At 41.8% G+C, this 25,639-nt stretch overlaps 1 protein-coding gene across 1 annotated transcript in view; it reads right to left on the bottom strand.

The window, feature by feature from the left end:
* Positions 1 to 25,639, bottom strand: part of PHKB (phosphorylase kinase regulatory subunit beta) — a 210,278-nt gene that overhangs the window by 36,383 nt on the left and 148,256 nt on the right. The window contains exons 15-22 of the mRNA XM_065416341.1: positions 23,548 to 23,603; positions 23,225 to 23,318; positions 7,786 to 7,869; positions 7,187 to 7,291; positions 5,688 to 5,770; positions 5,513 to 5,603; positions 1,600 to 1,661; positions 1,349 to 1,511 (exon numbers count right to left, since the gene is read on the bottom strand). Coding sequence (XP_065272413.1) covers positions 1,349 to 1,511; positions 1,600 to 1,661; positions 5,513 to 5,603; positions 5,688 to 5,770; positions 7,187 to 7,291; positions 7,786 to 7,869; positions 23,225 to 23,318; positions 23,548 to 23,603 — 738 coding nt within the window. The remainder of the gene's footprint in view (positions 1 to 1,348; positions 1,512 to 1,599; positions 1,662 to 5,512; positions 5,604 to 5,687; positions 5,771 to 7,186; positions 7,292 to 7,785; positions 7,870 to 23,224; positions 23,319 to 23,547; positions 23,604 to 25,639) is intronic.

The following is a 25,639-nucleotide window of genomic DNA, read 5'->3' as shown; positions in this document are numbered from 1 at the left end:
TTGTGATCAGATGACTAATTGACATGATAGTTTTCCAAGTTCCCACTAAGACAGAATACTGAAATGTGAAATAATCATTCATTGTTAGTTTCTAGGTTGAATGATTCTTATACCCAATTGAAACTTATAGTTGATCTTACAGTCAAAAGTCACTAAAAGGTCATCAGTCTGTCTAAGGGCAGGTCTTCACTACGGGGGGGGGGGGGGGGGGGGGGGGTTTCGATTTAAGATACGCAAATTCAGCTACGCGAATAGCGTAGCTGAATTCGACATATCAGAGCCGACTTACCCCGCTGTGAGGACAGCGGCAAAATCGACCTCCGCGGCTCCCCGTCGACGGCGCTTACTCCCACCTCTGCTGGTGGAATAAGAGCGTCAATTCGGGGATCGATTGTCGCGTCCCAACGAGACGCGATAATTCGATCCCCGAGAGATCGATTTCTACCCGCCGATTCAGGCGGGTAGTGTAGACCTAGCCTTAGTGGATTTCAACCATTCAGGGTTTTTTTTGTTTGTTTGTTTGTTTGTTTGTTTGTGGAGCTGCAGTCTAGGTATGAGGTATTTATTCATATGGGACACAATCATCTCTCCCCCTTTAGAACATTTCAGGTGTTACCAGAAAAAAAATGATATGGATTCTATTAAAGGGAGTATGGAAAACTGTTAGCCGGAATGTGGCAGCTCAAAGGGTTCTGTGGCATCTGGGGAGAGGGCTACAATGAAGGAAGACTCTAGAAGCAAAAATCAGTACAGGAGAGGCCAGAAGTTACTAGTTCTATTTAAAAGCTGGAGAGAACAATTATATGAATTCAATGAATTATTGACCGTTTCCAGATGCATTTAGATAAAAAATGTTAATGGGTGCTCAAAGAATGCCAGACCTCCACTCCACCTAAGCCCTTCTCTGCTTCCCTTCCCCTTAGTCCATTCCTTCCCTCCTCTCCCTATTTATGTACGTCTTCTCCTGTTTTATTACCCCCACTCTAACATGTTATCTCTACATAGTATTGTCTGGTCTTGCAGCTTTGACAAGCTGTAAAATTGCATTATTGTATAATTCTATTAAAGATCCTGTGAAGCATGTGGTATTTGGAAATATATACTAGCCATAAGTCATTTTACCTTTTTGTTCTTTTCATTATCTGTTTCTTTATGAAAAAAATCAATAAACATTTAATAAAAAATAAAGATTCTGGCCAAGAAAACTGTTGAGAGTGGCTGCTGGGGTGACAATGTTAACCATGTTCATCTGAAGAACATGCTGTTAACTAGTAGAATTAAAACAAACAAAATATAATCTGATGAAAACTAGAACAAAACTATAGAACAATTTCTCCAATTTTCTTACATTCAGTTTCTGAAGAATCTCATAAGTCGACCTGTTTTTCCAGTCATTAATATTTACTTCTGGTTGTTGTTCAAGTTCAGAAACATTTGGAGTACTAGTCTGTCTCTTGACTTTCGAATGTTTTGGAAGTTCCAGCTCCTCAAAACACTTAAATTCGGGAGGCCTGAAAAAATAATTATTTAATTGTCCACAGTTCAGAAGATATTTTAATTGTGAAAAACACTGTAATTAGATCTCCCACATATCCTTACTCTTCTGTTTCACTGATTCTTAGAAAGTCAAGTTGTTCAACAACTGCTCCAGATATTAATGTCTGGGGAGGAAAAAAAAAGAAGCACTCAGCAAGACAGTATCAGTCTGTACACTGCACATACCAATTCTGAGATCAACAATGTAACAAATTACCCCCTACTGAACAGGAACATTTGAGTTAGACTTATAAGAAACTGCTATATTTTAAAATACCAATTTCTCTTTAGTTTTCATGCACCTTTTCCTGTTCATGAGTAGCAAGTGCAGTATGTTATCACCACAAACCAAAATAGCTTAGGAAGGCCTTTTTTCTACAATTACAGAAAAACTGGTTACATACCCTACAGTAATTGTGGTTCTTTGAGATGTAGTCAGTGTGGCTCCCATTGTAGGTGTGCAGGTACCTCACGTTGCTGAGGAATCCAAAAAGCAGGGATAGAGAGCAGGTCATGGGAACATACTGACATCATCATCCTGAAGAACCACAGTTATTGTAAAGTAGCCATTCTCTCCTCTTATAGTATGCATTAGTGTGCAGAGATGCACCAAGAGGGGACAGGGCAGGGGACCCAGGCCCACCTTTGGCCATACACAGCAGAGGCAGGAGCTGGAGATGGTGGCTCCTCAGCACATCTGAGCCCGGCAACATGCAGGGAGTAGGCTTAGCTGCTGGCATGCATGGCAGAGTGTCCCCCTGGGGTACCAAGCCCAGCTGCAGCCACTGTGTGGCCAGTCAGCCCCCACCCCAGGCAGCCAGGGCCCAAGCCTTCCAGCTCCAGAAATCATGACTCTGGGGCTTCCCCTCCCCAGGAGCTCCACAGCTGCCTGGGGTTGGGGAGCAGGTCTTGCCCCCAGTCAACCTCCCCCAAAGAGGGGAATCCCCAGGGCCATAATTCCTGGAGCTGGGTTATTTAATTGCTTTTTACATTTATCTTGAATGAAGAGCACCTGTTATGCCCACAAGCTTCAATAAGGTTTCACCCAACTCCCAGCACAGCAAATCTATTGGGATTCCTTATTCTTAGTCATTCCTTAGTCTAGAAGTACTCCTCTCTTGTCCCCATACATATATACATACGTACACACACACTTCTACAGACAAATATTTACACGCTCTCTCTCTCTCCTTATCTCGCTCTCTGTCTCTCTCATAACAATGTTAAGCTTCTGTCAGTAATATTTTAGTATGCTTATTGATTACAATTAATTCATTTAATATTCATATGAATTTCATATGTATGTCGTTCTAAAGGAAATCTGTTCTAATAAAGCAGTTTTTAAAAGGATTTTCTTAAAAAGCATTGTGTTTTGATAGTTGTCAATAGGAGAGAAAAAATGGATGCGTGTCCTGTGAACTTTTAAACTCAGTTTCCATTTTACAATTTATAGTAAAATACCACAGTATTACACTGAGAGAGTTGATTGTGAAAATAAAAAGCTGCTTGCTTTTTGTTTGTTTGTTTTTATTGCTGATTTCCTCCAGTCATCTTTCTTACATACATAATCCTCCGGAACACAGCTGATGATGGAAGCAGTTACAGACAATGAAAGTAAAAATTATTAAGAACAGTTCTGGAAACCATACAAATTATTTGTAGGCTTGGAAGGATTAGGCTTTTAATAAGTAATAGTCAATTTTACTAGACACATACAAACAGACAAAAAGTATTTCCATCAATAATAACTGAAATTTACAGTTAGGCAAAGAAAAATGCTGCTTGAGAACTATTAGAGTTTGATTTAAGAATATTTACTTTGTATATTTTGACATGTGATGTGGACAATTTAAGTTTTAATGGTTATAAAGTTTAAACTTTTTGAATCTCAACATCCACTGTCATTAAATAGATATTGTCTGTCAAAATTATAAAAAAATAAAAATTGAATTCTGCCAAACCTAATTATATGCTGTCTGAAAGGACGAATACATTTTAATGTACATGTCACAAGCAAATATTGTACACCCCCTTTTGTGAATTAAGATATTAACGCCTAACTGTACATGTTCAGACACGTGCATACAAATGTACACACTCAATATAAATTATGAAAAAGCAGTATATTGTTTTAATAGATAATGCGTTACCACCTTTTTGCCATCTCAGCCACTTTTTCAGGACTTTTTCCTCTTTAACGAAATGCACAGTTTCCAAAATATGACAAAAAAAATGCACAGTTTCCAAAATATGACAGGAAATTATATGATTGAGCTTTTGCACTTCATGTAGTGGAAATTCTTGTATTTTCTGCACATTTGGCATAATATATCAGCTGACCAAACTGTATGATAAGTTTGTAAGACAATTTTTAGACTAAAGGAACATGTACACTATTTTCTATCTAACAAATAATTCTCCTCCGTTGATCAGCAGTGCCTACAAATTTTGGGTGAGGAGGGGGAAAGGAGATAAGACTTCCTAAAACTCTACAAAACCTCAAATAAATGTTTAGAATTGAAAGAGGAATCATAGATTCAAGATGATTCCTATTTCACCCAAATCAGTTTCCCCATCCTTAATTTAAAAGTAGAGTAGGAAGTAAACATTCACTGTTTCATAGTTAATATACTATAAACCTAACCTAGTCAGTATATATTATACTGAATCCTGGGGAAATGATAACTTACCTTCACAGCTGCTTTAACAATATATTCCTGGAAAAATCTCAGTAGGTTTTCAAAAAGAAATATATCATGAAGAGATACTCAGGGGTGTGGGGCAGAGTATGTAACCTTATTTACTAGTGTCACATTGGTCAATAATGCTCATCTCTAATTTTTGGTGCCCATGATTGGAATTGGATGGTGAAAAACCAGAGCACACAGAATACCAAGACACAGCACAACACAACCTCGATGAAAACCATCCTAGAGCCAAGCCAGTTAAAAAGGTTACTGAAATGTTTTTGCACCCTTCATGAATAAGAAAGACAACATAAACAGCAGTGATTGTCAAATAGATACAACAATTCTAAAAGGCTTATTCATTATGTAAAGAATATTCAAGGAAAGGAATTGAATGTGGAGGGGAACAATGGTTTGCTGAGAACTTTGAAATAGTACATTGTGTAAAATTGTGTAAAATAAAGAGCACACTGTGTAGATAATGTTTGAGAAATGTTTCTTGTGACAATATATCAGTTTAATAAAACACAAAGTAATAAAAAGGAGGCATTCCAGATAAACATCAAAAGCCCCCTGGAGCCTGCAGGCAGCACTCTGCATGGATGGCAATGACATTTACATCAGGAACTCTAACTTATGATAGCCAGAGATTTTATGAACTAGGTGTGACTGCTGTAATTTACAAATTTTTATTTAAATGGTCATTGAAAGCATTTATTTTATTGTCAGAGCTAGGAATGTTCTCTTTGTAATTTTAACATGTTAGCTGGTTGCGGTAAACCCTAGTCTCCCCCTTAAAATTTATTTTGAACAGCTAATGTATTAAAACTGACTAGAACTTTAATGTTAGTTAATATGTGAAACACACACTTTCCCCTGCTGTTGATATGGCCCAGAATAGAGTCCTTAACCCTTGATATCAAGGACTTGCCCTTTTGTGATAAATTCCACAAGACAGATGGCTGGAAGTAAAAAAATAAAATAGATTCCCTGCCACATTAAAAGGACCTTTGTAGGAAATATCAAAGCCCTGTGCTCCTGCTTAGAGAAAGCATGATTTATAGTGTACAGAAACTGAACAAAGGGCTTTAAAAAAAAAAAGCAGAACCCTTGACTTTATCTCATCTTTAATTTTATAACACTCAGTGAGGTATTAAAAAGTCACAGGAGAAACCAAAGAATTTTGATGGAATAAATATGTCTATAGAAATAATTCACAGTTCATGGACTAACACAGACTACTGCCAGAGTATGAATGCAACATTTAGAAGAAGAAAAAAAAAAAATACCTGCACTCTATCAGCATGAACCTTCACTCCTCCAACAACTCCTTTTTTAAAGGCTGCCAGCATATCTAATATTGGATTGAATCTGCTTCCCCTATAATTTTAAAAACAAACACATTAATATTAAAAATGGGAAAAAATCACATTACAAATAATGATCTTCACATGTATTCCATACCTTATGTTATCCTCACGTATAAGCACGAGGAACAGGGGACGACCATGCATTTTCCAATATTGCTTAATGAACTGTAATGCATTCTAGGTAAACATAAAAATGTATGTGATTCATGCCAGGAAACATACAGTACAATATATTGTAACTATAACAAACAACCTAAAATAAAGGGTACTGCTATAAACCCAACAGATTTCAAATCCCAAACAATTAATCAATTTTTTCAGTTACGTATTTATTTTTTTCTGAAGAATGTAAGCAATTTGCAGAGACTACATAGCCACAGCTTTATAACACTGCTCTCACTATAGGTGAGGCACAAACCAACGAAGTCACCAGTCTGAGCAGAATGAAATATTGGATTACATCTATTGATCTGTATAAATAGGATTCTGATGTGAATAGTGAGTGAAAGCACAGGGGAGATAATTGGCACCTTTTATTCACCAGAAGTAGCTGCTGCAGCCCAGGTCATTTCACTGTGAGGATGGGGGAATAGGGCAGGTGATGTTAGCACTAGAACTGGGTGACATTTTTTTCAAATAGAATATTTGCCAAAAAATGCAGTTTCAGGTCAATTGAAACTATTCATCTATTTGACATGAATTCACTGGTTAGTTTCATCAAAAAAATGTCAGGATTGATTCATAAGAGGCCTTAGGTGCCATTTTCGAAACTGAAGAGGGGGTGGCGGTGGTCTGATACCTGACAGCCCCATGGTTAGAGCACTCACCTGGGAAGTGGAAGACCCAGATTCACATCCCTACTCTGCCTGATTTGAACTTGCAGATGAATGCCCTGCCCCTAGGGTTATAAGGTATTCTAGGATGAGTCTCTCTCAATTTCTCCTGTTGATGCTGTCCCACTTTGCATAAATAATTAAATATTCAACAGACCAGAGAGAGAGGAATGACCCTACAGCCTGATGGCTAGGGCACTGATTTGGGATGGGGCACAGCCAGGTTTCAATCCTTGCTGCAAACTGAACAACCAGTTATTCACATAGCTCTAATCTGCACTGCTGCCCTTAACTGTGTTTCACCCAAGGAAGGCAAGTTTTAATTTGTGGCCAGGGCTCCAAAAAAGCCCCACCAGGTGAGGCTTTCAATCAAAGCATCCCTTAAGTGAACTGGCCATGCCCCTTGCCCCAGCCAAATGCGTCTACCTTTGGGGCCTGTGCTTGCCAGTTCCCCTGGAAAACAGGGGTTCGAGCATGTTGTGCCACTGCATTCTCACCCCCTCCTGGAGTTAGCTTTCTGCCACCACAGAACATCCACTAGGGTCTGCACTGGTCTAACAGTATATTAATGCTAATATTTGCATTGTTCGTCCCACCATAACTTTGCTTGTCTACTTTATATAGTAAGGTATACAGACTATATATTTTTTCACCTCCCCTTTTCAATCCTAAATTTCATCAAACCTTTAGAACCGCACAATTTATTCTTAATATAGGACTTATTTCATCAGGTTGCATAAGATAAACAACAGATAAATACCTTAATGTCATCAATCAACAGCATAACATCCTGAGACATGTAGAAGTCACTTAGATCAAAAATGATAGGGTAGCAAACAACAGTCTTTCCTAGTATTCGATAAATCTGTAGGAAGAAAAAGCTAACATTACCCATTTCTTTAAAATATATGAAACTAACATTAATAGAGTTTAAAAAGTGAAAACACAGATGTAGTCTTGCAGAATTGTCAAAGTAATAAGGATCTGCAAAAGGGATAACTGAAAAATCTAATCTGAAGAATCCTTGCTCTTACACAGTGTGCAAATCCATAATCTTTTTTAATCACAGCAGTTCACCCCATCATGATCAAGCTTGTCTTGGGTGAGTAAATATTGCTTTAATTAGCTGCTTAGGTAAGGCGTGAAATAATTTAATAGTGAGATAGCTTATGCTTTGTCCTTAATGGGTTTACAAACTATATTAAAAACATTTTATAATAAACAATAAGATTTACATGCAGAAAAGATGATTACATTTAGTAAATTCAACAATTTAAATAGTATTCTGTCTTCACAGAATAATCCAAAATTTGTCTGGAGTATATGCTAATTATCAAATCAGTCACTTCTTGCAATGACCTTTGAAGTTCCAAGGCATCCAATAGGCCTGTCGGGTCTTCCAGATAATCCCAGTTTGTCATTAATCCCCAAATGAAAGTAAGCCTGAAAGAAATAATAATTGTGACACTGTAAGGCCATCTAGTTACACAGACAAAATTCAGGTCCTTCTTGTTTTTGCCCCCAGCATTAAACACCACCAGAAACATGAACTCAGCTTTTTTTTTTTGAGGAGGGCATAAATATAAAACCACTACAATTCTTCTTCCTATTGGCTTTTTGGGCATACATCTGTATCACAGTAAAAGAACTGAGAAAAATAGATAAAACTTGACTAAAAGTGAAGCCCAAGGACTGAATTTGGCCCAGTATTTTGATAAGTAAGGCAGCAAAAAGTGAATTATTTATTAAATTCAAATAGGAAATATATCGATTACTTATATCTTAACTTTTAATAATCTCTTCATTGACATTATTATTTCATTCAATAATAATGAAAGCCACATCACCTCTGGCAGATCACCAGCATTGAACTTCATTATATCTCTGCTGTGTACCTGTTGTCTATATCGTCCTCCAACCTTCCTTTTAAAATAATGTATTGCTTTTGAAAGCAAAGGGATGGATAACAGTTGCTAATATCAGCATGGTGTGGAGGTAGGAGCTATGTAAGCATCTCAAAGATGTTCTTTACTAGCATAAGAACGGCCATACTGGATCAGACCAAAGGTCCATCTAGCCCAGTATCCTGTCTTCCGACAGCGGCCAATGCCAGGAGCCCCAGAGGGAATGAACAGAACAGGCCCATTCCCAGCTTCTGGAAAACAGAGGCGAGGGACACCATCCCTGCCCATCCTGGTTAATAGCCATTGATGGACCTATCCTCCATGAATTTATCTAGTTCTTTTTTGAACCCTGTTATAGTCTTGGCCTTCACAACATCCTCTGGCAAAGAGTTCCACAGGTTGACTGTGCATTGTGTGAAGAAATACTTCTTTTTGTTTGATCGAGAGCTAGCGAACAGGAGTGGCTAACAGGGGAGTTTCGCGAGGGAGTTCTCCAGGTGAAGGAGGAGAGATTACGTGACCCTTGGGGTAAGTTTGTTGTCTGTAGTGTGTGTGTTTGTGGTGTGCATGATGATAAGCTCACCATTATTAAAATGGAACTAAATTTCCTAGAATTTTGTAAGTGACATCAGGAAGATTTCTCTGGGCACATTCTCTCTGAATGCAGGCAGAAAGATCTCCCAGGGATAAATGAAGATGAAGTTTTAGACAAAGATGACTACCTACTTATGATCTCTTAGGGTATGTCTTCACCACAGAATTAGCCTGGGTTCTTACTTGGATGTTACTCGTAACCTTCCTCGAGTCCATACACAAAAACCTTACACTGGCATTAAGTGGTGCTTTCAAACTGCAGGTGGCTGGGGCTGTGGGCTAGAACCTGGATTCCCCTTTCACTCAGGCTGGTAACCCATCCACTTTGCATTGCGGACACAGGATAAATCATGTGACTGCTGACAGTCCTCCTATGTCTGTGACGTTGCACTCTATATGTTTATGGAAATATGCTTATGAGTGTGAATATAATGCAACTGGAATATGCTTTATGTAAAAGGTCTCTTGTAAGGTACCATTACAAAGCTTATAATCTATTGAGTGTGATCATCCTATTTGTATGTATGTATCATTCTTGTATCTGAAATTAGGAATATGAAATATAACTCTGAGGTCCTATTGTAGTTATGCAAAGTGTGGGCCATTAATGGTGGTTAAAAATCTTGATGGCTCCCATTAACCAGGATAATTGGTTGTAAATGGCTCTGTTTACTTGTAAGCCTTCCTGTATACGCGGGTGCCAGCAAGTAGGTAATGAAGTCTCACAGGACATGTGACCATGTCACATGATCCTGGAATCCATCTTAAACCTAGAGCTTTTCCATTTAGAAGGAGGGGTGGGAACCCAGAGAGGGTCAAAGGATTCCCGCCTTGTGCCAAAGCTATAAAAGGGGGTGGAACAGAACAAAGGGGCTGCCAGTCATGGAGAAATCCCCTAGTTACCATCTGAGCTGGAACTAACAAGGATTGTACCAGGGGAAAGGATTGGGCCCAGACTAGGAAGGAGTCTAGTCTGTGAAAGAAGCTTATTGGAACATCTCTAAGGGTGAGATTTACTTGTATTCAGTTTCTTAATGTATTAGGCTTAGACTTGCGTGTTTTGTTTTATTTTGCTTGGTAACTTATTTTGTTTGGTCTGTTATTACTTGAAACCATTTAAATCCTACTTTTTATACTTAATAAAATCACTTTTGTTTATTAATTAACCCAGAGTAAGTGATTAATACCTGGGGGAGCAAACAGCTGTGCATATCTCTCTATCAGTGTTATAGAGAGTGGACAATTTATGAGTTTACCCTGTATATGCTTTATACAGAGTAAAACGGATTTATTTGGGGTTTGGATCCCATTGGGAACTGGGTGCTGGAGATGGGTGACTTGCTGAGCAGTTTTTGGTTAAAGTCTGCAGGTTTGGGGGCATGGTTCAGACCCTGGGTCTGTGTTGCAGCCGGCTGGCATGTCTGGCTCAACAAGACAGGGTTCTGAAGTCCCAAGCTGGCAGGGAAAACGGGCTCAGAGGTAATTCCAGCATGTCACGTGACAGTACCAAGGGGGTCTCTGTGACTGAACCCGTCACAGTGGCGTAGTCGGATGCAGGATAAATCATGCGACTGCTGACAGTCCTCCTATGCTTTCCCACAATTTCCCCCCACCCCAATGTCCCCAGAAAGACAAATATTTCCTCACAATTGGCTGGGAAAGAATGAGAGTGGCTCATCTTACTGCAGCATAAAGAACCATGGGATATGCCCCCAGAAGTCCTAAAGACACGCGGGGGGAGTGCAGCATATGTGAGGACACAGTAGCTTGGGTAGGGTTTTGCAGTGTGGCTGCTTACACCTGGGCTAGGTTAACCCATGTGCCAATCACACAGTCCAACTCTGCAGTGATGAGAAGCGATAAGCCAACAGCAGCTGTAAATTAACTGTAATGGAAGAAATCTCACTATTTAGAATATTTGAAAACAACAAAGTCTCATTGAACACATCAACTCTAGCCAGTCCAAATCATTTGCTGCTTTTTGAGCCTCATAGACTGCAGAAAGCTGTGGTTACTGGTTCTACAGCAGGATGACCTTACAGAAGAAAAGTCAACTTGCTGCAAAAAGTAACAAAATAAAATTCTATCCAATGAAGTACTGTAGAACTACCAAGGGAGAAAGGAGAGTTAATGCAAAATAGGGAAAGAAAGTCATGGAATAGAACCTGTTTTGAGGGCTACCCTACCTCTAGTGAACTGAAGCTGATGGGAGAGTAGCTAACAGGCATGGGACTCTAGCTGTTTATCAAACTGAAGGGAGGGAGTTTTTCCTCCTTATTTTGGAAAAAAAAATCCACTTCCCTGACCTATGTGTCCATGTTCTGCAGATTAGATACAATGTAAATTGACCTTGGAGTCAGCTTGTTTGGCTTTAGCATTTAAAAAAAATTGCATATGTAGCACAAAGGCTATTTTCACTCATTACAAAGCTGTAAACTGAGATATAGAATTGTCAATCACACTGCTACAATGCAATGAACAAAATGTCCCCTATCACAATTATCCAATCTGAATAACTATATTCAAGTGGGAAAAGATTAGAGAGTCCATTCAATGTCAAAAATATTAATAAATTTAATATGGTGTCTGTACATAACAAATTAAAAACTGCCATTCATGTTAAACTGCTTATTCTTACATAGTACAGAGACCATATGAATGACAAGTAATAAGCACATTATAACGTAACACTAGATGGAGCTCTACTTCCCTAGAACAGTCTATAATATTTTACATATAAAAGAATTGTCTCTACTAATAAAAATGGAATTCTAATAATCCTATAATACCACATCTTTCTTTGGGGATTCTGCTATGCTCTACAATCTACTCTGCATCTTCCAACAATAGATCTCCTCACCTATTACAGTTAAAAAAAAAATACACAAACTGCATCATTCAGATTCAGCCTCATTTCTTTATTTTTGGAAATGTGCCTTTAAGCTAACCAACATTTTAGCTACCAACTACACCCCTAGCTCAAAACACCAGAACACTAGTTCATCTCCAAGAAATCTCAAGTACTGTACAATTCACTAATGGAAGTTTTTCAAGTTAACCTTCTCTATCCAGTTAGTTCAATGCAGTGCAGAAAGAAATAATGATAACTAGAGGTTTCTATAAAAGCCTGGAGTGATAATGGGTATCCAGATTCTAGAGTCCTTTACAAAAAGCCAAAGTGGACTCCTCTGCCATCTGTTTTTCTATTCTTTGATTTTGCTACCACTTAGTCTATTCTCGTCTTCTACTGCTCTCTTGTACCATCTGTTTTCTTATTCTACTTGCTTGAATTTCCCCATCCTCAGCATTCCTCCTGTCTATCTCATCTTCCTCTTATTTGTTAACTGTTTCTGTTACCTTTCTGCCATTCCTTACACTCGTTTTCCTCTTTTTACATTTCTACTTTCATATCTCCTCCTCATCTCTTCTTCTCATATATACTATTTCTTTGGACACAGCCCCACATTTTAGAGTCTTTAGCTTTAAAATGCTAGGCTAGGCTAGTTTGCAATTTTGTAATTGAGTATTTTGAACTACAGTAACTCCTCATTTAACGTTGTAGTTATGTTCCTGAAAAATGCAACTTTAAGTGAAACAATGTTAAACAAATCCAATTTTCCCATAAGATTTCATGTAAATGCGGGACGTTAGGTTCAAAGGAAATTTTTGTGGGGGCAGACAAAAGACATTATATACTGTACAATACTGCAGTGTACTGTGGTTGGGAAGTGCCCCTGGCTTACCCCACACAGGCACAGCCTGCTGCAGACAAGGACGCTAGGAAGCACCTTCACAGCAGCAGTGGCAGCTTCCCTGGAGAAGAACAGGCGCTGACTTTGCCGGGGGATGCTCCAGGCCCGCCTCTTCCTGTCCCCGCCCCACTCCAGGCCCACCTCTTCCCATCCCTACTCCACCTCCTCTCCATAGCATGCCACATCCCCGCTCCTCCCCCCCCAAAAGGCCTAAGCGCTGCCAAACAGCTGTTTGGCGGCGCTTAGGACTTTTTTGGGGGGGGGGGGGAAAGAGGAGCGGAGACACAGCGCTTCCCCGCTCCTCCCCCTCCCGCCCGGCGCTTCACGCTTAGGACTTTCTGGGAGGGAGGGGGAGGAGTGGAGATGCAGCGCTTCCCCGCTCCTCCTTCCCAGAAAGTCCTAACCACCACCAAATAGCGGGAAGCGCTGGGAGGGAGAGGGAGGAGACGGAGAAGAGGAACTTGTGCGATACTCCCTCGTAAAGTCACTGCTCTTCCACAGAATCTTACAAGCAGTGGACAGAGCAGGTAGCCAAACGATGTTATAAGGGAGCATTGCACAACTTTAAACAAGCATGTTTCCTAATTGAGCAGCAACGTAACTTTGAAACAACGTTAAGCGGGAGGATGTTAAGTGAGGAGTTACTGTATATTAAATATCAAACCGACTTATCTGAAAAATAAAGATAGCTATAGTGGGATTAGGAAAATGATTTTAAATTACCTTTTGTGATTGTTTTAAGCAGAATATGTTCAAAACAACAAAAAAAGTCCTTTATAATATAAAATGTATTAATTTAAAACACATTTTAAAGTGTTATATAATTTATACATTATAATATAAGTAAATACAGCAAATATGATGAAAGGAGGAGGAAGAAGCAGGAAAAGGAAATGAAACAAGAAGGGAGAAAGATGAAAAAGCAAAATAGGAGAAGAGACAGTATTAGAAAAGCAAAAGAAAAATAAAAAGAGACAAAATCCTGCAGCTCTGATTGTTGCAGGGGGTGTGGGAAGGAAATACCCCCTCACATACCCCTGCATCAACAGGACGGGTATTGACTGGACTGGTAAGTGCCTGGAAGGGAGGGGGGAAGCAAGAGCAAGAGCATATGCTTCATGAGGCAGAAGTGGGCCCCTCCTCCTGCTCAGATCCTCCCAGTGGCTGGGCTGATTGGCGCTTGTGCTGCTCCCCCAGTCCCTTCCCCCAATCTATTTAAACTCTTCCTGGGCTTTTCAAAAGCCTCTTGCCCATGAGCTGCTGCCAGATAACTTCATCCAGTGTGGGCAGTGCTGAAGAATCCAGGTGAGAGCCTAGCCTCCCTACTCCTGGGAGAGACAGGGGACAAGAGGCAATGTGTGGATAACAAGCAATCATGAGGGTAGGGATCATTTCAGTACTGCAGGACAGTCTGGAACTGCCCCACCTTTCCCCCACCCTATGGGGCTACCTTACCATGGCCAGGACTGCTGGCCCTCTGCTCACTCACAGGGGCTCAGCCATGGTGGCCAAGTCTGTGACTCCTGCCTCCAGCACTCAAGGGGGGGCCACGTTACTGCAGCTGATTCTATGACTGCTTTGTCCCATGCTTGTGGGAGCCAGACGGCTGAGTCTGGGACTGCCCCCCAGGGGAGAAAAGGGAACTAGGTGACAGCAGTAGTGGGCTATGGAAGCCATGCGGCCAGGGGTAGCATCAGCAGTTGGGTGCTGGGAGGGCGCAGTGGCTGCAGCAACCACAGCAGCAGGAATTAGACTGGTGCCTTCCACCTCAGTGGGCTACAGGGGGTCTGGGAAGCCAGGTGGGGCCAGTAACAGGGTCAGTACTGCCAAGCCGGGAGGACCCAACCATTTCCTCCAGTGAGCTGTGGCTGAAGTCACTTCTTTGCTGAGCTTTGTGAACCAATCACTGGCTTTAGATACCTCCCGGCCCCAAGAAGGAACAGAATTTGTGTACCTACAGGCTAGCAGAAGGGGACAGTGACCCCTCCCCTGGAGTAAGGAGTGTTGGCTGTGCACAGGTGTGGGGGAACCTCCTGAGGCATAGGAAGGATCAAGAAGCGGAAGCAAGAAACAACCACCACAGCCAGGGGAGAAGAGGTCTGCTGATGGACAGAGGCTGCCAGAACCAGGATTCTGGCAGCAGGTGGTGAGTCAGAGCCCCTCATTCAGCAGGTTTCAAAAGGGAGGAATTAATTCCTCCAGCCATTGGGGTGTGCAAGTGAATACTCCACTCTGAACCACAAAGAGTCGGGGGAGGGGCAGGACGCAAGGTCCTTGTATCAGGAAACAATGGGACTCAGGCATGGAGGCTGAGGTGGGGAAAAGTGGCAACCAAAGGGTAATTGGGTTAGCGCCTCCCTGCAGGAGTACGCAAATAGACAGCTGGGACCCCTAAGCTACAGGGTTGGAAGCGCATGGGAGATGAACAGCAGCACTGCTTCTGGCTTCATGCCACAGGCAGCTGCAGATATACCCAGGAGCAGGGCAGCTGAGAAGCAGCCCTGTGAGGGGCTGGTATATTAGTGGACTCACTGGCTCCTCTCCTGTGTGAAAGGCGAGGGCACCTGCCTGACATGGGTAGTTCCTCCTCGGGAGGAAGAGCACTATTGGAATACGTATTTCTCAGCAGGTCCCTGAACTGTAGAAGCAGATGTCCAAAAAGTGGGATGTACTAGAGTATTCTGTGAACCCCAACACCAAGTAGCAGTGGAGTGCTTAGCAGACAAAGGTGGGCTATCAGACATCGCATCCCTCTTTACGGAGTAGGATATAGGGGACACAGGTTTTGAAGCCAGGGGAACATATGCAGGAACTGACTGGTCATTAATGGTACTTCACCTGGAGCAGCAGGAGTACTGGGAAATGCCCCCAGCCCCATTTAAATTTGAGGGTGGTAAGGACTCTAATGGGATTATCCAAACACATGCAATTTATGTTTGGAATAGATTTTCACATCCCATATATGAGGGAGAAAGATTTCATGTATGGACAAAAAACTTGAAATCCATTAAACAATTACTTAAAGAGTGCCTGGGGTTTTTGTGAGTTTACCAATGCCAGTCATACAGCTATTCCCCTGAGGGTGGTCTCTAAAAAAAAGTTAGAGGAGGGTGTGACACAGAGGCCCATTGGTGCCAACGGGCAAAGGGGGTTTGCTGTTCTTTACAAGCAATTCCTGTCCTAACCCTATAAACTCACAACACCTAATATACCACTTTCATGGCATTTATCCATGAAGGGTAGCATGTGAGTTCTCTACTGAAAGCTTGCAACTTATCAATACTGATAATCATTGCAAGATGTGTGTATAGATAATATTTAAGGAATAACGTAACTATATTGAAAATTATTCCCTTATGGTCTTCGAGTGAAAGTAAGTCACCAGGGAGTCACGTGTCTCAGTGATGGCCCATTCAAGCAAGTGGGATTATGTAATGTATTTAATTGTCCACCATTGCAACAATACAGAAAAGTCAAAGGAAAACCATCAAAGATACACTGTAAACAGAAACCACTTGGGAGGTAAAAAGGAACATTGTAGCAGACAGTCTCTCCGTCTGTGAAGGCAAGTCTACACTTAAAATGGTGCAGCTGTGCCACTGTAGCGCTTCAGCGAAGATGCTACTAAGCTGACGGGAGAAGCTCTCCCATTGGTGTAGTTAATCCACCTCCATGAGAGACAGTAGCTATGTCAATGAGAGAAGCCCTCCCACTGACATAACGCTATCTATACCAAGGGTTCTCTCTCTTCAACGCTTAGCGTGACAGCTGGCCTTAATGATCGCTCGCCATTTGGTCCGTTTCTGCACAACTGCGAAGACTTGACGGATTGAGAGTCCAACATTGGAACAGACTTGATGAACCCATGTAAAAGAGGTCTGCCTCTGGGCCGCCTCCACTCCTCGGCTGGTGGAATTTTATCCCAGATGTTACAAGCCACCCGGAGAACAGCATTCACTGGAATGTCTTGTGGCATCCTTGCGACATGTCCGAAAAGCGTAAAGAGCCAGCTGTGGACAATGGCCCCAGTAGTCTGTAGACCCGAATGACCATAAACATCTGCATTACAGATGAAGTCATTCTACTTTATGCTCAGTATACGACGTGGACATTTTGTGTGGAAAACCTCCAGATTTGTCCAGTCTGCGCGGCGTAGCGTCCATGTTTCGCAGCCGTACAACAGTATGGGAAGGATACAGCTCGAATAAATCCTGAACTTAGTTGTCATACTAAGCTGATGTTGATTCCATATCCGTTGTAAATGGCCCATGGCAGATGCGGCGATGCCGATGGAGAACCTCTGTGTGAGAATTGGAGGAGCTGGTAAGTATAGAACCCAGATAGCAAAAGCTGGAAACTGATTCGACGGTTTCGTTGTTCAAAGAGATTGGAGTCACAGGTGGACCTGGTCCTAAATTTTGCAGTTTTGTCTTTGAACAAAACATGAAGACCAATCTTAGCTGACTCCTCCTCATGAAACCTGTCGGGGCTCTGTATTAAAAGAACAACATCATCAGCATAGTCAAGGTCTGTGAGCGAGAGATCACCGATATCAATGCCTATGGACCTGATGGAATGCTGCATTATGAAATCCATTGCCCGACAAAAGAGTGCAGGGGCCAGAATGCAACCCTGACTAACACCAGATACTGATTTAAATGGCGCTGACATCCAGTTCCCCAGATGAACACGGGCAGTGGTTCCATTATGCAGCTCTCTAATCAAGTCCAGCAGAGTGGTAGGGACACCTACGCCCTTTAAGGCCTTCTATAACGCAACACAGTCTACTGAATCAAATATAGCCTTAAGATCAACATATGCTACATGCAGGGGCTTCCTGAACTCGCGATGTATCTCTGACAACAAGCAAAGGGCCAAAATGGCATCTAATGTGGACCTGTTCCACGTAAAGCCTGAGACTGTTGGGGATGACGCATTTGATGTAGCAAAGGCTCCAGATGTGCCAGCAAAACATGAGCAAAGACCTTCCCTGGAATGGAGAGCAAGGTGATCGGCCTGTAGCTCTTACGTTCACTGCGCGGTCCCTTGCCCTTATAGAGTGAGATCACAATACCGTCCTTTCAGGCAGTTAGCAAGGTTCCAGTTTGCCACACCAGATGAAAGATGGCCAGAAGTGATTCTGCTACAGGATCAATAGCACATTTTAGCAGCTCTGAGGGGATGCCATCAGCACCGGTTGCGCGTCCGTTTTTCAGTGTAGAGATGGCACACTTCACTTCATCCAATGTTGGTGCATCAGTATAAATGTCTGGATACTGAACCGCAGTGACTGCCAGATCATCCAGCTCTGAACAGTGGAGGATGGTTCAGGACACTGTGATAATGTTCCACCCAGCGTGAGAGAATGGCATCATCCAATTTACATGGATGGCCTTGGCTGTCATTCAGGATGCCGTTCGTAGTGACTACCTCTTGACCGCTGAGGTCGCGAATGGCGCGGAATGTTGGCTTCAAGTCACCCCTGGCTAAGCCAAATTCAACATCATCCACCACTTGATTATAATATGTCTTGCGATCGTGGAGTGCCACGCTTCAATTTTTCGCTTCAACTGATCACGAGTGCGCTTATCACCATGCTGGCAGGCTGCAGCCTTCAATTTAATTATCTGGAAGGCCTCCTCCAATAGCCATGGTCGGCATGCTGGATGCCTATATCCAATTGTCTGCTCAGCAGATGGGTTGAGGGCAGAAGTGAACAGGGACCAGGCAACCTCCACATCATTTGGCAGATTAGCTAGAGACGAGAATCTGTTGCTGACATCAATACAAAACGTGTTGGCTAAACCTCGCACATGGAGTGCATTGATGTCAAACTTCTTCATCATCACAGAGGGCTTACCTGCTCGTTGGAGCATCAACACTATATGGGCGACCACTAGATGATCTGTGTTCGCCGCGCATTCTGCACCACGATATATTCTACAGAAGGCGAAGAGATGCCTATCACGTGTAATTAGGTGGTCCAACTCCTTCTGAGTGACGCCATCATGAGAGATCCATTACATGTGGTGTATGCGTCACCACTTGAACCATAACCCAAGAACAGAAAGATTCTGGGAGGCACAGAGTGTAAGCAAGCAGCGAAAGTTATCATTGGGCGTACCTGAACCATAATGACCAATGATCTGTTCAAACCCAGTTCGCAGGGAGCCAGTAACTGCATTTTGGTCACCCAGGATCATGAGATTATCATGTGGAGGGACTGTGCATACTAGATGTTCCAACTGATCATAGAAATGATCTTTAACTGAGTCGGCAGATTCCTCTATCGGCGCATAGACTACTAGGACAGTGAGGTAACCATGCCGATGTTTAAGACATGCAGTAAGTAAACGAGGAGACACAGGCATCCAGGTTGTCAGGGAGGACTTGGCCTCACCTCGCAGTAGTAGTGCTACCCCATATAGATGGTTGGGGCCACCAGAATACAGAAGTAAAGAATCTTCCACCTCGTGATGTCCGTGATCTATCAGCCTTGCTTCTGTTAGTCCTGCAATCAATATACCAAGACAGTCCATGTACCTCATTGTGGTGGAGGGGGTGTAACATCTGAAGTAGGGGATTGCTAGCTGGAGCTATGCCATCAGTGATGAAGGCTTGTCCGAAATATCACCTTGGGCATTATGCGAGGTGGACAGATCCAGTGTGAACTCTGAAAATGATGGCTAACACAGGCGGCGAAGATGCAGGGCAGAAGCTGCACCTAGCTACCCGAGGTGAAGGAAGTCACTGAGAAAGACTCAACGTCTCGGGTGGCACAGCGTGAAGCCCATACTGGTAGACCAGGAAAAGGCTCACGTTACTGCGCCTCAGTCTCATCCCCCAGTGGGACGAGGTATTTCCCAGGATAATCGTTCGCTCTTCTTTTTTTTTGATCATGAATAACCAAGTATTCAGCACCAGGGTTAAAGCCCCTGCCTTACTTTCAGCTGTAGATGCCTTGTTGGTGCCGTCTCTCCTCAGTGCAAACATGACAGGTTCGTGCCAAAACCCCCCTGGGAACGTGCGTCCTCTGACGTCGGCAGGCATGTCTGCAGTACATTGTGGCAACGCATCCAATTGTATCTGAGATCTCAGACAGTCCACCAAAATTGCAACCTGGAATATGGCAACTCTTCACAGGCATGGTCATCAGGTCGTTGTCTCACACAAAATGGAATATCAAGTGTTAGGTCAGTGTAACTGTGTTGCTCAGGAGTGTGGATATTTCACACCCCGAGCAATGTAGTTATACAGCTGTAAATTTATAGTGTAGACTTGCCCCGAGTAAAGTTGAAAGACTGAATCAGTATATCAGAAGGTAAAGAAAGACACTCTGTATCCATTCACTGAGGAGTCATCTTGTCGAGCAGGGGTATCTCATGAAAGTGTGCATCCTTGTTCCTGGGAAGCCAACCAGCTCAGCAACAGACTGTACTTTTGGGGGTGGGGTGGGGGTGGGGATGGGGTTAGGGAACCTACTTTAGTAGTTGTTACCTATACAATCTAATAAGTGTATACCCTAGTTTGTGTTTTATGATTTTGTTTTATATTGTAACCAGGTTCCCTTCACTCTCTCTTGTTCCTAGTGGCATCTCTATTCTTTCTTAAATAAACTTTCTTTTGTTTTATTGCAAGTGCTCACAGGTGCTGTGCGTTATACAGGAGCAGTGATTTAAGGTAAAACTGGTAAACTGGTGTACACTGCTCCTTTGGCAGCAAAGGAACTGGGATTTCTGTAAGTAGCCAGTGTCAAGGGCTGGATATCACAAGGGAACTTGGGATCTGGGGTGCACCTCTTGTTAATCTGCAAGGCAAACACAGGACTAACATAGCCCAGAGGAGAGTCACTGAGCGGCTGAAAGGCTGGTGATGGTAGGGAGCTACCACAAACAAGACTCCGTCTCACTAGAGTCAGGGAGTAACAAGGTGACTCTCACTCCTGGATACACTGAGAACCATCACAGAGGGTGCAGGATTATTCACCATTTATCGTACCCTCAATTATCAATCGGCAGTCAGCAAAGTTCTCATGGAAAATGAGGCCTTAGAGGACATTTGTTTTGCACTGCCTTTTATTTAACATTCTTATCTGTGCAGTATATGTTCATGACATAGATAAGGGCATTGCTGACATCCTTTCGATTTCAAGAGGACATTTTCCAGGAAATTGCACAATTCACCAGCTGAGGCCCTCAGGTGATGCCTCATCAGTTGTCAAGACATGGCTCCTGACGGCTTTAGAATTGGCAAACAAACTTCATTGCTCCCTCTACCCCTCCACCCCCACCCCCGTCAGAGTGTACAAGGCCAGTTTGGTGGAATCTATATAATTCTGAGTTAGGGAAGGACTCCAGTGTATCTGCTCCATCCCTGAACATCAGGTGGTAAGAAATGTAGGGTCTTTAATGCACCGTGGATTGGCTTCATCCATAATACTGGGTCACCTTGCTGGCCTCAGGTTTTGCTGGAGGCTAGCAGGACTTGCTGACTCAAGTAGGGGATTTTTATTAAAGAAGATTTTGGAAGGATGTTCCAGAGAAGATGGTTGCAGGGAGGAAGACAGGTTCCCCATAACCATACTGATTGGAAGCTTTACCCAGAGTGTGCAGTTGTAGGGTGGAAGCAGTTCTATTGAAAGCAGCATTTGTCATCGCCTTTTTTTGGTGCTTTTACTAAACTAGTGCCGCAGACAACAGGCGATAGCTCCAGGTGTGCATTAGAACTACTGGATGTGCAATTTACGCAGGAGCAATTTCACTGAAACTGAAGTATTCAAAAACTGATCAGGCAGGAAAGAGGGCCACAATAGAGCTCAAGGAATATGCCGATCAACAGGTAAACCCATGAATGCTATCAAAGCCTTTTAAAACATACAGGACCAGGAACCAGACGCTCTATTCATATCCTGGGATGGCAGCTATCTGAGCAGGTATCAGTTTACTGTGGACACGAAGAAGGCATTAGCCTACTTACATCTCAGTCCTGCAAATTCTGGCATGAGTTCCCTTAGGTTTGGGGCAACAAAAATCAACAGGATCAGATGATTTCAACTTCCAGAAGGTTCAGGCAATCAAGCCCTGGAAATCAGATTGTTAAGGATATATGTTCACCCTACCAATAGGTTGCTGGGGCACATCCCGGGTCTGAACTAACTTGGTTGTTTGTGATTGCAGGAGACACTGGGAGGAGGATTGATGTCTGGAGCTGCAGGCACTCAATTGTGAATGGGGCCCACAAGCAGGCAACGAGGTCAGCAGGTGGATCACAACTGAGCTTCAAGGCTGAAATTGTCTGCCTTGAGTGATATAGCAGAACAGCCATGTTATGGAATCAGCTTATGGCTCTGCTGCACTCACTGATGGCTGAGGTATTCAACTTGGTAAAAATGATCTTGAGGCTTGCACCAGACTAAATTTGAGAATTAGGATTCAGAGGGATGTGGAATTGATTAAGTGGTAATGACCATGCACAAAATTGGTTTGGTCAGAGATGCTCGCTAAGCAAGTTTGGCAGGGAGCTCTCAAGCCAGCCTGTGTTGACAGAGCCCATCAGAATCCAAACCACAAGACTACCAGGATAATTTTGGGGGCAGGGGGCTCAATGATCACACACAGAGACATCCAATACACTGGGCGTAAGCTATAAGGATGATGGACACCATTAGACAGATGCAGGGGCTGGCAATGTCTTCATGACTTTAAGAGCTGGATATGGATGCCAGACAGTGTGGATGGCCATGACCATTCTAATTGCTGGTACCTCCATTAGCCAGTTTCCAGTGCAGATAATGGCTAAAATGGCCAGTTCCCTGAGGTAAATGAGACCCAGGATTTCACTGTTGGACCTTGTGTCTATAGGAGAAGGGGAGACTTTAAGACTTTGCAGACTGAGCTCCCCCCTTAGCACCTTTTACCCTCCCACAAATGAGGAGGGCAAGAGGATTCAGAGGTGAACTGTCCTAAGGCACTGGCCAAGGAGCATCTTCGCTGAGATATTTGTTATATTCTGGGAGCCCTCTAACCCCACACTCCACCCAAACAAATGCCTGCTATGTGACAGCATGGGGTGGGAATATAACACACCTACCCAGTGTTAAATTAATAAAGTTATGGTCTGTTGCTTAAATCCATCTCTGTATCTGTCTCTGATTCACTGTGTGTCAAGATCAACCTTGACTTAAGTCCACTGATCCACTGTATTCTTTTTTTTTTAATTATTCTTTGGAAGGTGATTAGATACTACCTAGATCAGATAACAGATCATCACAAATTACATTTTCGGTTATGGTCAAAGATGTACTTAAGTGCAAATATAGAACACAGCCTTCAATTATTTGCTAAATGCTTCAAACAGGCATGCATTATAAACCAATAATGCACACTTTGAAGTATCTTACAGTTTAATTAAAATGAAACAAAAACCTAGATAATTCATTGCAACATAAGTAGGCACGAGTCTGGTTGTCAGCAAATAAGGAATTGCATTAAAAAAAAAAAAAAAAGAGGAAGAACCGCATAGATAAGTCATTAATGCAAAATCTCTTACTTTGACAAGTTCCTGTTGAGCCCATATCTGAATAGGTTCCACTTGCTGGGGAGTCTGAGTCTGGATTCCATATGTGTTCAGAAAAACTTGCAGGCTATAAAACAAAATAAATGCAGGGATTTAATCACAGCATAACTACAGTCTGATTTTGTAATGGTCTTGGTAGCAATTACTGAAGAAGCAAAAACATGAATATCATGTCAATTTAAATCTGAGTTAATATTCTCACTCATGCTTCTTTGAAAACCTGTGCCAGACTGTAGATCTAGTCACATTCAATTCTTCCTTAAAATAAAAATTCTTAATAAAACTAAATGTCTTACCGTTGACTTTCTGCTATCAGGGCCACATGGACCACCAAATCATTTTCTAGAGGCCCCTAAAATCAATAAGGGCAAACAAATACTTTTATTAACATAGTTAACCAAGAACAGTTTGTTATCTCAACAAGAAACAAGGACAATATTAACAGTATTTAAACAGTTCATAGATATGATCGGCATCAACTCACTGCACTGCTGCTTCTCTCTGCTCTCAACTGCCTGCTAATCAATTTGACTGTGTACACAGGGTAATGGAACACCATAGACCTAAAAGCCATAAATCTCACAACTTAGTGAGCAGCTGCACTGTCAATGGTATTTTGAATGATGCATGTTGGGGAGATAGGAACCAATTCTTCTTTTGTCACCATTTACATTTTTGTAATGGAAAAAATACAAGCATATATGAGATTTATTTAAAAATTGTTACATATGGTAAAAATCCTTCAGTATGTATCCCAGAAAAAATGCAAGGTTATACTATTGATGTTTTTGGTATTTTCCCCTTATACGTACTATATCATAGTATTATTTTGATATACTGCATAGACCTTGTAAAGAATTAATCATACAACCGACTGTATAACTGATAGTCTTCATAAAAAAACAACCAAAAAACAAAATGCGCGCGCACACACAATCACACTCACACAACATGCATGCTGATAGCTTTAATATATTTTTAATCTAAAGTATTTCTGACTGGACAGTTGCTAACTGTATTGTTGTATGAAAGATATAATGTACATTTCTAAACGGTGACAATATTTCTAATGTTATGATTAATTAGATCGTTCAGAACAAAATAAATGACAGTATTTTGGTAAGAGAAAAGACATGCAAATAGTATTGAATTAAACAGTTTGGATAAAATTCTGACCTCACTAAAATCAGTGACTGGGGCCAGGATTTAACTGGCAACATGCTTCACTGGCTAAGATGCAAGATGTCTGCATTACTCTCATTCATTTCCTTGATAGTATTCAATGTACTCTATATACATACCCTCTGTTTTCTGGGGGGAAAGGAAGGAGGATGAGGGAAGGGGAAGTGCTATGGTGCATCTAACAGAAGCAAATACAGTGTTATTTCCAAGATGGGTCTCTCTAACAGCTCAGCTGTAAAAACCCCTCACTTGGAATTTTAAGTTTAACAAAGTAGAGGAAAACTGCAGAATTTGCATAGCAAAAATTAAGTTAAAATTATGTTAACTTTTTAAAAATTTCTACATCCAAAATGTACCATAATTTCTTTCCATTGTAAGTCTTTAAAGTAAAAAGACCAGTTCAGGCATTTATGACTCCTCCAAACAAGTCATATTTGCTGTAATCACAAAGGCAAATCTTGAGGTATTTGTCCTAAAAAATACACGAATAATTACTTCTACTAAAGGTTGCAGAAGCACTATAGCCTATGGTTTTTAAGCACACAAACCAGTCCCCCCCCCCCCCCCCCCCAATATAAGTGTTACAATATACAATATGGGACCCAGGATGACCTGTTGGAAATTCAAGTGACATAACACTTTGATGACAGAACAGTGTCCTCAACAACAACAGGGAGTTCCTATTGACTAAACACTGTTTGTAAAGGTATTAAAAACAGACAAAATAACTTTGTCAGGATAGTGTAATAGACCACTGTAAACTTTACCTCAGAATTAGAATTAGGAAGTTTCTTTGCTGCTCTATTTCTATGAATATCACGTAAGAGATTGAGGTTGTTTGACTACTGCTTTTGAGACTATTTGAAATGAAAGCCTGGAGAAAGATCTCTGGATAAGCGTTCTATGCCAAGTTACTATGTTTAGATTTATACTTAACAGACAGAAGGAAGAAAACAGGTTCTAACTAGAATTCCCTATTTCCAACTGACAGAGTATCTAAGTTGGTTGAATAATTGGATTCTTGACACTCAAAGAAACAGGTAACATAATTTTTAGCTATAAAATTTTAATACAGAACTCTAGAAAATAATGTCTGGGACAAAAAAGGGAGTTTATTAAAAAATAAACTGCAGATCCCTCATTTCTCATGTTAATCTATTTACTGGTATCCAGGATTTCATGGATTACTGCAACTGATGAAGTACT

The sequence above is a fragment of the Emys orbicularis genome, chromosome 14 (genome assembly GCF_028017835.1).
Source record: "Emys orbicularis isolate rEmyOrb1 chromosome 14, rEmyOrb1.hap1, whole genome shotgun sequence".
Lineage (NCBI taxonomy): Eukaryota > Metazoa > Chordata > Testudines > Emydidae > Emys > Emys orbicularis.
The sequence above is the reverse complement of the archived record's forward strand: the minus strand, read 5'-3'. Positions and strand labels throughout refer to the sequence as shown.